General features: G+C 40.1%; 1 protein-coding gene across 2 annotated transcripts in view; it reads right to left on the reverse strand.

Moving 5' to 3' along the window:
* The window catches only part of ahnak (AHNAK nucleoprotein), a 32154-nt gene extending 19157 nt beyond the window's left edge, over positions 1 to 12997 (reverse strand). Inside the window, exons 1-5 of one of the 2 annotated variants that reach the window (XM_083915368.1) lie at positions 12764 to 12997; positions 5684 to 5747; positions 651 to 709; positions 364 to 520; positions 35 to 261 (exon numbers count right to left, since the gene is read on the reverse strand). In XM_083915368.1, coding sequence (XP_083771494.1) covers positions 35 to 261; positions 364 to 520 — 384 coding nt within the window. In that variant the 5' untranslated portion in view covers positions 651 to 709; positions 5684 to 5747; positions 12764 to 12997. The remainder of the gene's footprint in view (positions 1 to 34; positions 262 to 363; positions 521 to 650; positions 710 to 5683; positions 5748 to 12763) is intronic. The other variant, XM_083915369.1, reaches the window with a different exon arrangement.
* Positions 12998 to 13536: the final 539 nt, after the last annotated feature.

Genomic DNA, 13536 nt, shown 5'->3' on the forward strand with positions numbered 1-13536 from the left:
AATCAGTGATCCTATTATTTTTACAAAAACTTACAAGGATGATGTCTGGACTGGAACCTCCAAACCGTGTTTTCCCTTCCCATGTCAGGGTGCCGATTGGTGAACGACATGGTGTGCTCAAGGGGGAGCAGCAAGGGGATTTGTCTCCTTTGTTTTGTAGTTTCAGTCCAACCTTGTGGCGGTTCAATGTCTTCAGCAGCTCAGCTGTTTCCTCTGAGCTCATGTTATCAAAGTAGACAGTGGCACCTACAATCTGGTCACCTATGAATTTGTAGAGACAGCAACAAAAAGTATGTCAAGAAAACTAGAATACTAGTCAGCATGTAGGGGAGACAAATCTTAATAATTTGATGAATTTGATACCTTCATATACTTTTCCAGACCGTGCTGCAGGTGACTCTCCTTTCACCTCTTTAACAAAGATCTCTCCTCCACTTGTCTGTTCAATGGTTAAGCCAGTTTTGTCTGGACCCTCCCAATCTGGAAACAGCACCTCTCGGGTTTCCTCCTCTTCAGCCATCTTAAACATAACCATGCAAATAATGGATTTTAGAGTAAAAAATACAATGTAGTCAGCAAAACCTTACAATATATGCTTTTTCAACAAGGTATATAGATGACATATAGAAAGACTTTGACTTTATAAATACCTTGTTTTTGCTTTACTCTATTTAAGCCCTGGTGTGTTGGAAACTCTTTCTTGTTTTTCCTGCATAAAGAAAAGGTAATAATAGTCCTTAAGATAAAATGATGACAAACAATGCATCACTTTATATAGAAGTACTTTTACAAAGTTAAACAATAAAGTAAATAAAGTAAAAAGTACATTATTCCAGGCAAAAAATAATTTTTCAAGCTTTAGATAAATCCTATATTTACAATAACTAACCACAAGTAGACCTAGGTCTGACATGTAGGACCCAATGGTGAACACTAGATGGTGGTATAAACCTTATGACAACACAGCCTTGAACACACCCCCCCCCCCCTCCTCTGAGGCGTTCTGTGTTTTGGAAATTGGAAATTTGTTGGACTCAGACCACACCCTGCCCTGAGGAAAGGCGCCTAATGTTGCGCCTACCCACCAACTACAATATCAATAGAGAGAACAACACTGTTAAAGCTGCCTTTCTTTATGAAAACACTCACACAGACAGAAATGCACAGTGACACATAAAGCAGTGCGCTGGTGCATGCATTTTATCTCTTTAACACACATGCACATCCACAAAAGTGAAAAAAACATTAGTAACTAAAGTAGACATTAGTATAGGCTCATACTTACAATGCACATAAAACATGTTATTCTGTTCATTGATAATAGTAATGTATCATTTTCAAACAAGGTTGATATTTGTTGTTATCCTACTCCTTTAAGTATATACTTCTTCCTACTCTTTTACGTTTATACTTTTTCATACTTCCTACTTTTCAGACATGTCAATGTTGCTTCATTGAATTCATGTTGTAATGTGCTTTCTTTTTTTTTTTAACTTATTCTTATTTTGTGAACTAATTCAATTTTTTACAATTTTGTATTTGTTTTTCTTTTGACATAATTGAAATACATTCAAATTCAATTAAATTCAATTAAATATTTGTGACTACCTCTGCATCACAAAGTTGATCACATCCAGGGTGTAGCAAAGCAAAAGCATATTGTGTTACTTACTGGGTACTTACAAGATATTGCTGGTCATATCACAGAATCCCTTTCAATAGGCAAACCTTGATGTAACAATTTACCATATTTCTATCAGCTCATATCAAGCCAATTTACAGACACGCTTAGCTTTTCTATAACTGTCTATCTTCATGTGCATCGCAGTAAGCACATTTGCAACAGTCATAAAACATTATGTTTCTTTACATCGTGGTCTCTTCAAGCATGTTGACTAGTCCTACCCACTCTGTTCTTTGGAAGAGATAGTTTTATTATTACCAAACTTTCCACAACCCACACCTTCAATTACACAAAGCTGCATGATCCATGTAAATCTAGCCAGCAATGGTTTGCATGTTTTATATTGCATTCATTTGGCAAGGAATATTGTGCAAGTGACGCAACATTTTTCTCACAGATTGTTGGTCTAAATAGTTCCATTTAAAAAAGGACAAGGTAATTCGACGGCTGTTTTTTCATCCAATTCTAAATCATTCCACTTGATTAAACCAGCAACCAGTCAATATTTGCTAGTTGTGAACTCTTTTTGAGTTTGCACCATGAGGCACTTACAAATCTGTATTACCATATACATTTCAATGAGAGAATCATTCTGTTTACTGCCGGGTGCATCACACCAAACTGTTCAGCCATTCAGTGGGTTTCAGCAAATTGTCTATTTGCCAGTAATCAGCCCAAAAAAATGGTAAATGCCGATCCACAGGATGGCACAAAATAGGATACAAACAGCATTTGAGTCATAGTGGTGACTGGTTGCATGTGTTTTTTTTATAGTTTTATCACACTGCACCATAATTGTTCAGAGCATGCAATTCATACGTGGGGGGGGGGGGGGGGGGGGGGCAATTGTGCCTTTTTCCACTTGGTATGCAAGTGTCTTGCTTTGTTTTTGTAATTTATTCCACTTGGCTCGTCTTGGCTCTATTTTTGCTCAGTGATAAGTATACCTAAGTAAGTCATGTAGTTGGATTGTTGAGAACACATAAGTAGGTGATCATTTAATTGACATCCACGTGAATAAAGTCTTTCTCTTTTTAGGAAAGCTATGACTGAGAAAAAGCCTAATTATATGTATATTAACAAAACATTTTTCCCATACTATTTTGCACCAGTTCAAATACATGAATTCACCAGTAAGCCATAAATGCCTTCCACATTCACTGAAGCTTTAATAACTGTTCTGCAAGATAGCAAGCTGCTAGGAATAAAAATGAACCTGAGGAAGAAAAAAAAAAACAGCTGTTTCAAATTGCTGATAATAAGTATCAGTCGGTCAACTGCCATCTGGCATTCTCTCCATGGTGCCAGTATACAGTATTTTAAATAAATGAGAAGGTTACAGGAAGATAATGCTAATGTTTTGGCTAGTTCACTGGGACATTAAACAGTGTGCTGTGCAGTGTGTGTGTGTGTGTGTGTGTGTGTGTGTGTGTGTGTGTGTGTGTGTGTGTGTGTGTGTGTGTGAGAGAGAGAGAGAGAGAGAGAGAGAGAGAGAGAGAGAGAGAGAGAGAGAGAGACATGGAGACCTGTTTGTCTCCTGATAGTATTGTATCTCTACCACAGCAGATTTTTTTGTGAAAGTTAGGGTGTGTTCAAAAGCATTAATAAACACACCATTTGGAATGCCAAGTGGTTTGGAAACTGGTCTCCCTTGTTTGCTGGACCCTGTCCAAGGGCACACAGCATGCACTATGCCAATTAGCGCAATTTAATAAATAAGACTGGTCCTGCGTGATTAGGAATACTGGAAAATACATGCAATGCTTAAAGGTAGTATTAAGCCTGCTCACGAAAATAGCGTTTTTGCACACTCTCAGGACTGAATAACAAGAGCCAGGGCCATTGAGAGTGATAATACCAGAGTTAGTGGGTGGTGTTTCTGCCAAATATGACCCAGACTTCTTGCATGTACCTACAGTCTGATCTTCTCCATCCTCTCTCTCTCTCTCTCTGTATATATATATATATATATATATATTTATATCTTTCTCTCTCTCTCTCTCTCGTATTGTCTCTCTTAGTGTTAATTTGTCTAAAGTTATTAACATGAATCCATTAAGATACATTATTGGGAACATTATATGTATCAAACACAGCTGAAATGTGATGTGTGTGAGTATGGTGGGGACATAAAGGCCTTTTACATTGCCAAAGACCCATCTTTAATTACTTAACTTATGTAGATAAAATTCCACTTAAGTCAACTGACATTGCCAGTTAGCATCTTAACCAGACCCTTCTGATCCCAGCCTGAGAGTATTTAGACTGAAGTCAACCAAAATAATTAGTGTTTTCCCTTTTGGTTACACTGCGGCTCATTTTACACATCCAGTCCTCCTTCTTCATTTAGTCATTGAAAACAGACACTTTTCACATTATCTTGGTTTCCTTACTTTTTTCTCTTCCACATGCTTTGCAGGGCTTGCTGACATTACAAAGAACTATTTAGCTTCATTTGGGGGGGGCACATTTTTTTTTAAAGAAAAAAACGGAGGGCAACATCTATGTGTTCACAAAAAATTCTCCAAGAGCAGGTGAGAGAAAACTATTTTCCTCTCTCAGTCACAGCAATAACCTCGGGACTCAGCTATTGTTATTTCTCTCTCTCCATCTATCTATTTTGATATAAAATTACCTTTCATATTTAAACTTCTTTTCATTTGTCAACATTTTACCGTCACTCTGAGGCCCTCTGTGATTGAAAGTGAGCTTTACTTTTGAGCTGTCCTTGTCTTCACAGCTTTGACATATTTCTGGCATTAACCTGCAGGGAGGAGTTGAGGATCGCAGCAATATAGAAGGGAAGGAACTTGGAGGGAGGGTGGTACACTGAGAGAAGAGGAAATGGCAAAAAAAATGAAAGTAAGGGAGTGCCTTGGTAGCAAAGTGGTTACAACGCATGCCACATAAGAGCAGCATCCTGGGTTAAATTCCAGCCTTGTCATCCCCATTTCTCTGCTGTCCTCTGTCAAATCAAGGGCAAAAAGGAAATAATAAATATAAATAAAAACGAAAGTGAGCGAGATACTGAGTCAGAAAAAAGAGAGAAAAGGTGCTCTGGGAAATGTTAGAATTAACAGTCAGATGGTGGAGAAAACAGTCAAGTAGGAATGAAAAAAACAGGACTGAGCTGTGCAGAGGGCGTCCTTAATATTTACAGACTTCACTCTCTGTCTTTTTTCTTTATCAGTCTTGTGAGAATCCCTTTATTGAGACAAGCTTAGAATATACCATAGCATAACCTATTTTCGAAATAGAGCACAGATGGACAATTAATTTGACAAAGATCATATGATTAGATATGAATTGTGTTGTAAACAGATGCTAAATAAGTAAGCCTCTGTTTTTGCAATCATAAGACAAACGGGCACCCTGTGACTGACTGAATGAGGAAACATGAGAATCAACCAGCCCTCTATTCTTTCCCTTTCACATGCCCTTAAATTTGATTAATGATTTCATCAAAACCATTTTTGAAGATCAAAGAAAATTAGATCTTTGCAACATGCATTGAATTAAACCATAGAGGGTTTGGGTTTGGGTACTGTAACTTCTTCTGCCAGCTTTCCCTCCAATCCAAAGGAATAGCTTTGCCACAGCTGCTAACTACAAACAGTTAGAATGGTATGAGCTTTGCAGGCTTTTGACAGGGTTTGTTTCATAAGAAGGGGAAAGGGGTTCGAGCGGAACAGGTGGTGTCTGGGGGAGGAAGCAGGGTTGCAAAGAGGAGGCAGAGGGAGCAGAAGTAGCCAAGTGTCAGGTTTCCACAAGGCGGGCTTTCACAGCTGAATGGCAGTGGCATGACCTTCCAGGTTCAAAGGAGGCTTTGCAACAAATATTCCAGCCGGGGTTTGGCGTCTGGCAGCATAACAGAACACTGCTCTAAGGTGACACTGACTAGATAGCCTTGGAGTGGAGTAATGCGTGATAGGAAACGTAGTTACCTTTCCTCTACTTAACCAGTTGTGGATCTCTTGAGTTATGTCTAATGAAACTTACCTTGGATTGCTCAAGCAAGGCCAAGGCTTTCCGTCCAATGCTGTGGTTCTTGTATTCTTGGCTTCTGTTGACAGGAGAACGAAAACAGAATTGGGATTTGAATAATATGGTTTAAAATTACTTGAATAACAATACGTCCAGCACTTCTACCGTTCATGTGTGATACAAAAGGCGTCTAACCTGAATTCATCATGCTGCTCTCTTACGCAACAACACACCACATTTCAGACGCATTCTTGACAGATAACGAAAATATTCCTCACATACAAGGCACTGCTGTGTTAAGACATATGTCCCAACATGGCATACAAAGCCACAAATACTGTGGTCAGAATAATGATTTCCTTGGATCATTTAATTGTAAATAATGGACCATCCCAAAACCACACTGAGCCTTCAGATGGAAATTTAAGATGCTTGTGTATCTATCTGCTGTAGTTTATTTGCTTGAATGGTGACTGAGACAAGACTGCATTGCCTAGGTGTAACGTTTAAAACCACTGTAGTGTAACAGCAGAACTGTGCAGCCATATAAGCCAATATAGCGATTAAATAATGTTGCAGCTGTATTTATGATTTCGATTTCAAGTTTTGTCTTGCATACCAAGTCAATCTTACTTTTACCCGCTGTGACTAGCCCAAAATGTTACCAGACTTATGAGGATTATTGCTTCAACCCACCGGCGTATTTAGAAACAAAGCCTTCTCTTTGTCAATCTCAGTACAAACAGAACCAGACTTGATGTGCGTACAGACAGGCATCCACCAGTGGGAACATGTCCCTCTGAAAAATTCTTTCTCTTCTGAGACAAGCTCTCCAACCCCATCATTAACGTCCCCCATGTCCAATAAACTAAATTGCTCATTACTTTGTGAAAAGTATGCCAAATGACTGTGATTGTGCGACTCTGAAACTATTTCCTGAATTTGTTTTAAAAGCTAAATGCAATAGAGAGAAAGTGAGGGAAAAATGCCCTTTAAAAAAAGCAACATTGGTGCAAAGCACGTAAAAGTTATCTCAAAGATTTGCCAAATAATCTGTTGTTGTTGATTAGTTTTTTGAAGAGGTTCCATACTTAAATAGATAGCTATAGCTGGGATGAATGCCAGCCAGTATGTCGTTGTCATTATGTTTGTGTAGGGTGACTTGCACCACAGCAGCTGTGTACACTCTACAGCCCATACTCTTGTTACAGAGAGGTATTAATCAGACGGCCATGTTGGGAGTCATTCATGTAAAGGGCTGACTGAATGACAAAGGTAGATTAGCCTGGATCACTGGTGCTGAAAACAAAATTAGATAAGGGCTATGTGAGATCTCTGACTGTAAAAGAGATGCTTATAATGTATTTTGTGAGATTTGTTGAATGTGATTTGCGATGCTTCCAATTACATGACTAAAAAAGACAAGAAATATGTCGCCCCAACTTCTGTTATCAACACCTTGGCAAGGCCACACACAGAAACACACACAGAGACACGCACAGTAGATGAAGTGTGGTCAACAGCGAGGGAAAGCAAATAAAAACACATGCCGTGTAGAAGAGCAGAAATACCATGCCACAGTCCATGAGGCAGATCACGTCGCTTTGCCTCTGTGCTTGCAGAGGGAGCAGCTCAGTGCACAGCCCCACCCAGGCCTCCAGTCACACACATTCCTTGATAGAGCCGTCAGGCCAGCTGGAAGGGAGCCCAGCCTCTCCCCACAGTGACTAACTCCACAGAAATGTCCTGTTTCTCTCTGACTTCGGCCTCATTCTATGCCGCCCACCCTGCACCCTGCCTAAACGCCCCCCCACCCCCCCAGGTTCTGCTCAAATAAACAAGAACACCACACTCAGTCAGATATGCACATTTAAAGGTGAAGCTGAAATACTTGCTCTCAAAAGAACGTTGAGAAGCAGAGAAGCAACAGCGGATTGGCTGAGCAGATCCCATTTTCATCATCCATGTCACCATCATCGTCATCATCATTTTTAGTTGGCTCCCCCTTCGCACCAGATAGATGCAACAAACTCTCACTCTATGCCTCACCCCCTTTTCACCTTACCCAAGGCCTTGTGTCTTCTTCTATGCCTTGAAGGTACACACCTGCACTGTTTGCCTGTCAAAGTTTGTGCTTAAGTAGGTCACAGCTCATTGGTAACTGATCAAAGTAGCTGTAGTCAATCCATCAGGTTGATTGCCAAATCCAATGAATTTGGTGAACAGAAAACGACAGTGTGACAGTGATTAAAACTCAATCCTAAGTGAATCAGGCCCAGTGGTGCTGGTGAGTGACGAGATTTGATAAAGACAAATAAAAAGGCTTCAGTCTAGAGAGGGAACGAGAGAGATAGGCAGTGATCAAATTGTGCGATCAAAACAGAATAGACTCTCTGTTCCTCTCTCTTAATTGTAGTTTGACGCAGCAAGTAGAACAAATACAAAAAGAGGCAAAACAGGACCCAGCTTAGGCCCACCCTTCCCTCAAAAACGCAGATAGGACATGCATGTGTGACACATTTTAAAGGAATGCACATCAAAAAAATGGCTCTTTTCTGCACTCCATAGCCCACATAGTCCTAAACCAAACCACAAGTCCTGCATAAGACCAAAGCCTGCCCACTGACGCCAACTTTCAACCCTGCTGCTGATTAAACTATTGTGACTCTGGCAGGAGTTGCACACAAAATGGAAAAACTGAAGAAAACTCTTAAAATTCTCTTCTCTTGCTTTTACAAGATCACAAACAAGTACAGGGGTTGTGTTGAGTCAACTGCGTCTTGATTTTTGTAAAGATTATATTTTAAGCCTCATGTTGAAAGAAACGCCCTATACTATGAGACGATAAGTAACAGATAAATCAGGGCTCCTATCATTACTTTTTTTTTTATTTTTTTTTTACATTAATTGTGTGCTTATCACCTGTACCAGGGCATGAGATTAGCATTTCATTCCCTTTCATGTATACATCTCCTGGAATGAAAATAAAAAATATCCTTGTCCTCATTATAACTTATGTTGCATTTCTTGCAAAAATGAAACATTATCGCTGTAGCTGCAGTTTTGAAATGAGTGACTGATCCTGGGCTAGTGAATACAGGCAGCTTCAAAGCCAAGAACATTGAGCAACTAACAAGGTAAAAAGTAGGATTATGACGAGCAGAGCTGCTAAATAACTGAGTTGAGGATGCACATTTTGAAGTGGTATTACTAGTAACACTAGAAAGAAAGAAGGGGGAGAGTTAAGTTTACACAATTTTGACTCATAAAAAAGACATTACGTGAGGTCTACAGACATCCATAGCAACCTTATATAATCCATATCGTATAACTTCTACTCAATTTAGTTTGTCTTCCACAGCTGCTGTTTGAACAAGAACAAATGCAAGTCCATTCATGGAGCAGGAGACAAGAAGGTTAAGAGGAGGCCTAGATGGCAGCCATAGCAGCCATGGCAGCAGAATGTAAATATAGACATAAGACTTTCTAAGCTTTAGAGCCTGAAGCATAGGCACAGCTTTAGGATACAGTATGTATTCATACTTAGTATATGGACCACACCAAAGTAGTGCGGAGTTGTTTAAAGCAAGAGAGAGGGCTGGATTTTGATTGGTACTATTCTTGAGTATCTTGTGGCAGATAAAGAAAACCTAAACAAAGCCAAATATACTTCTTAATTTACATTCCAACCCCTGTTGGGCTGACATTTTGGCTGCTTCATTCCAAATAGAGTTTTTGTAACAGATGCTACGTGTCGTTCCTTGCGCAGGGCAACATAACTGCATTTGTGGTTAGGTTGGGGTGTAGGTCAGGTGTGAGGCAGGTAGACTGTACAGTAAGGTAACAGTCATGTAAGACTGAAGAAGAATGTTTTTGGATGGATCCGTTTAGCTGATGTCTGACAGAGAAGAGGCCTGAAAAAATGATCCACATCCTTTCTAAATCCCATGATTGCAGCAGCCCTGCCAAACTTGAAGCTACAACAAGTCTGTATTGCATGCATGTGTATGGGTGTGACCTACAGAGGTATGATGTGCGACTGTCTTACCATACTTCTCAAATCCCTATTTCTCAACAACATGGAAAGCAATGCTAATGATAGGTGCTCCACAGAGTAAACTGAGGACATGCTGAAACATTCCAAACCAGCACTGGATGGATGAGAAGGGAGCGGCTGCTGGATGGACTGCCTAGAAAGACTTACTAAACTCACACACTACAGTTAGTTGCTTATTTGCAGCTGGATGAAAACGTCCCCCACTGGAACAGTTGCGAATCTAAAAAATTAAATAAAGTAAAAAGGAATCACCCTCCCTTCCTTTAGCTTATTCACTAACATCCACCTCCCTTTTTTTGCCCCCCACTCAACAAACTTATGAGGAAATGGCAGAGGAAGTGTGCTAGAGACCAGTTTCTTTCCGTTTCAAACTGGCACAACTAAGTATCACCACTCCTCTCGCCTGTACTGCCAATCAGCAGGACAGGAATATGCAGTGCTTCTGTGAAAAATAGCTTAACATGATCAAGCTAAGACGACAAATAGTCATGAGGTGTGTCTTTTTCTTAAGGCTAGTAAAGGTGCTGTTTGTCACAGGGTGGTGAGTGCAACCAAATCCGCTTGACTGCCGCTGTGCACCACCAAGGTAGGCCATGATGATGGTAGTGGGGTTTTTGAAATCCCAAATGTCTTACACTGCTCCAGGTGACAACATAATGTAGCCTCTGTGCTGCTGCACTGGTAGACAGAGCAAGTATTTAGACAAACAGTATCCGCCCTAGGCCAAGATGAGGCCTTGTTAACCGACAAGCGTTTTAGCTGCAGGCAGTCAGAAACCACTTTTCAAGTTTCAGCGCTGTAAATATAAGTGTCCATTTATTCTGTTTGTATAAGCCCGAACTTGCAGCAAAACTTTTCACCTTCATTTGATACAGTACTTTGTGCCATATAATCATCAAGTAAAACAGGAATTTTTGAAATGTGGACAGTAAACGTATTGTGACTTTAACGCCAACCTACTGCCGTAGACCTTTAAGCCCTGTGTCACCATTTGGCTCTTCAAGCGGTCTGTCACAGTCAATCACCTTGACAAGAGCAATTTGAGACTATTACAACTGTGAGACACTCAGCATGAGTTAAGTGCGCATTGTGGAAAAGACTGTGCAGAGCGGAGCAAAGAAAAGCTCTCCCTAACACTGAAATTATTTTTGGGTGTGGCAGGAGGGAGCAGTAGATGCAACTCCACACCGAGAAATTTTACTTCAGCTGAGATTCAACAAAGAATTACATCTGGTCTGCTTTTTCTTCAACTTTTTCAACAACTTGAACAAATACAACATATCAAATTAAGGCAAGACGATATGTATTGATCCTAGTTTGATCCACCCCTGGAAAGGTGCCGTTCATGCTTTAAATATGTACGCAAGTTCAGGAGAAAAACAAACATCTCTCAACTTTCTGAGGAGATGAAGTCCGTTTTCTCTCTTTTTCCAAAAGTGCGAAGTCTGAGCTCCTTCCTCTTTGCCTCAAACCTGGTTTCAATTAGCTTGTCTTTCCAAACCACTACATTCCATTACTCCCCTCTTCGCCCCCACCCCGCCCTTCCCCCCTCACAAACTCACTCCCTCACTCTCTTTCCCTGTCTTCCTCCCTCCCTCCCTCCCTTTCCTCCGCTGCACACCCTGGCCGGGAGCCCAAGGTAAAATAAAGACACAGAAATCTCTCTCTGTCCATTTTTAAAAGTAAGTCATAAGATACAAACACGTGTCAGTACAAAGCAGCAGTGAAAGTCACCAACTTTTTCTCATGTAATACTAGCAGGAAAGGAAGTACGCCTTTAAAAACAGATACATATCATATCAAGAATCTCCAAACATGTTATTATTCCACAAAAGAAGAAGGAAGGCTCATTAAATGAGATTTCCATTGTTCCATATGACTGATAATTATACAACATCCTACAACACAGTGGATAGGCATAAGAAAAAGTTATAATCAGTACTTTTACTTTTGCATGAACCCCCCAAACATGCAATAAAGGCTATTTGGATGTGAGGGACCCACTGCGACAAGTCTACAGCATATGTATGTTTTTTTTTCTTATTACTTATTTGGCAATAAAGGGTGTGCCTCTGTGAGGAGACAGCGAAGCAATAAGGGAGGGAGGGGGGAAAAAGGTGGGGGTGGAGGGAGGTGAAAGAGAGGAATCCACACCCAAGCTTGTTGCTGCAGGCTTTCATAGAGAATAAGCTTTAACTTTTAAACTTCAGTCTCAGCAAAGGGCGTTGGGTAGATAAGGGAAACACCTAAACAATAAACATTAGCACAAACAATCCAACTCTTTTATCTTTACGCTGCTTCATCCACTCAGCTTTTGTTAGGTTAGAGATATTGCAGTGCTGTAAAAAAAAAGTGTACTATCCGAAAGACTAGACATAGCGTGAAGACCTATTTAAAGGACGTCCACGTTGCACAATAGGCAAATCATTAAACAAGACAAGTTATTTGGGTACTTCTTATTTCATAACTAAAATCATATAAAGATACCATTTATTCTTCCTCTCTTAAACAATGGGTTCTGCACATATGCTCCTTGGATAACAACCTTTGTGTGCAGTTAAAAGAAAAAGTAGTGCGCAACTCCAGTCAAGTCCTCTGCATTCATGTGGTGGCAGTGGGTACACACCCACTTCTCCTGTCTTTCACTATCTTAAATCATTTTTTAAAACTTAGGATATATGCACACAAGGTCACTATCATTAATACACATTTTCTCTTCATACAAAATGTATCCATAGCAAAACCTCCCTTTAGGTAAAAACCATAGGATACCACAGAAGATAAACCCATATAATAAATAAATAAATAGAATAAATAAATTCACTGTATTCTTACTACTGATATGCACACAAGTCCCTATTGGAATATTACAGGAATGCTGAATTTTGCAACTTACTTCTTTAAACTTTATACTTTGTGATAAGCCATTTTTTAGCACAATTAAGTATAAAGCAAAGCACAACTGGCAACAAACTTCACAAACTATTTTTTTAAAGCATTAACTTCAATATGAGGCAAGAAAAAAAGTACATCTTTACCTGTGCGCAGTCTCAGCGCCCACGAAGCCTCACACCAGCTTGAGCATCCTTGAAAACTTGTCTTGTCCCCTTCTCCCCAGCCCAAGAACAGCTCTTCTTCAAGTCACAACTTTGCAGTCTGTTAGGCTTCTGTCAGTCTTTCCCTATTTCTTGATCATCCAAGTTTCCAGGGCGTTTTCTTCCCCCCTCTCTCCCTCCCTCCTCTGCACTAAGTTGATTTAAACTTTTTTTTTCTGTGTGGCTGCTTCTCTGGGCTGAGCAGAGTGGTTGGACAGGGAGCTGGGTAGGGCTCCTGGTTTGCAGCAGAGGGAATGCAGGGGAGGGGACCAGTGTGAGGGAGTGGTTCTCAGCAGCCATGGGGCCACCCACTGCTTCACATACAGGGCTCCGATGACATGCACCAGGAAAAGTATAGCTTAAAAAAATGGAAATAAATGTTGATTTACTATAAAATAGCTACATTAAATGTCCACAAGTACTTACATTTATCAGAAAACTTTTACTTTCAGTCAGTGAAACTGCATTTGTGAAAGGGATTTAAAATATAAAACTAAGCAACTAGCAGTGAAAGAGAATATGTTGTTTAAGTCATATATTATTCAACCAAGGCATGGCTTTGGATATTGCTTCATCTTTGCTTCCAACATTAATAAAGAACTAGAAAATAGATTTTGACTGTTATAAGCTAAATCAAGGCATGTGACGCACTTCACTATTACCAACTGACACCCATGCACAAGACGCAGCCTGTAACTGCCTTGCATAAATGCTCA

Source organism: Echiichthys vipera (assembly GCF_963691815.1).
Source record: "Echiichthys vipera genome assembly, chromosome: 6".
NCBI lineage: Eukaryota > Metazoa > Chordata > Actinopteri > Perciformes > Trachinidae > Echiichthys > Echiichthys vipera.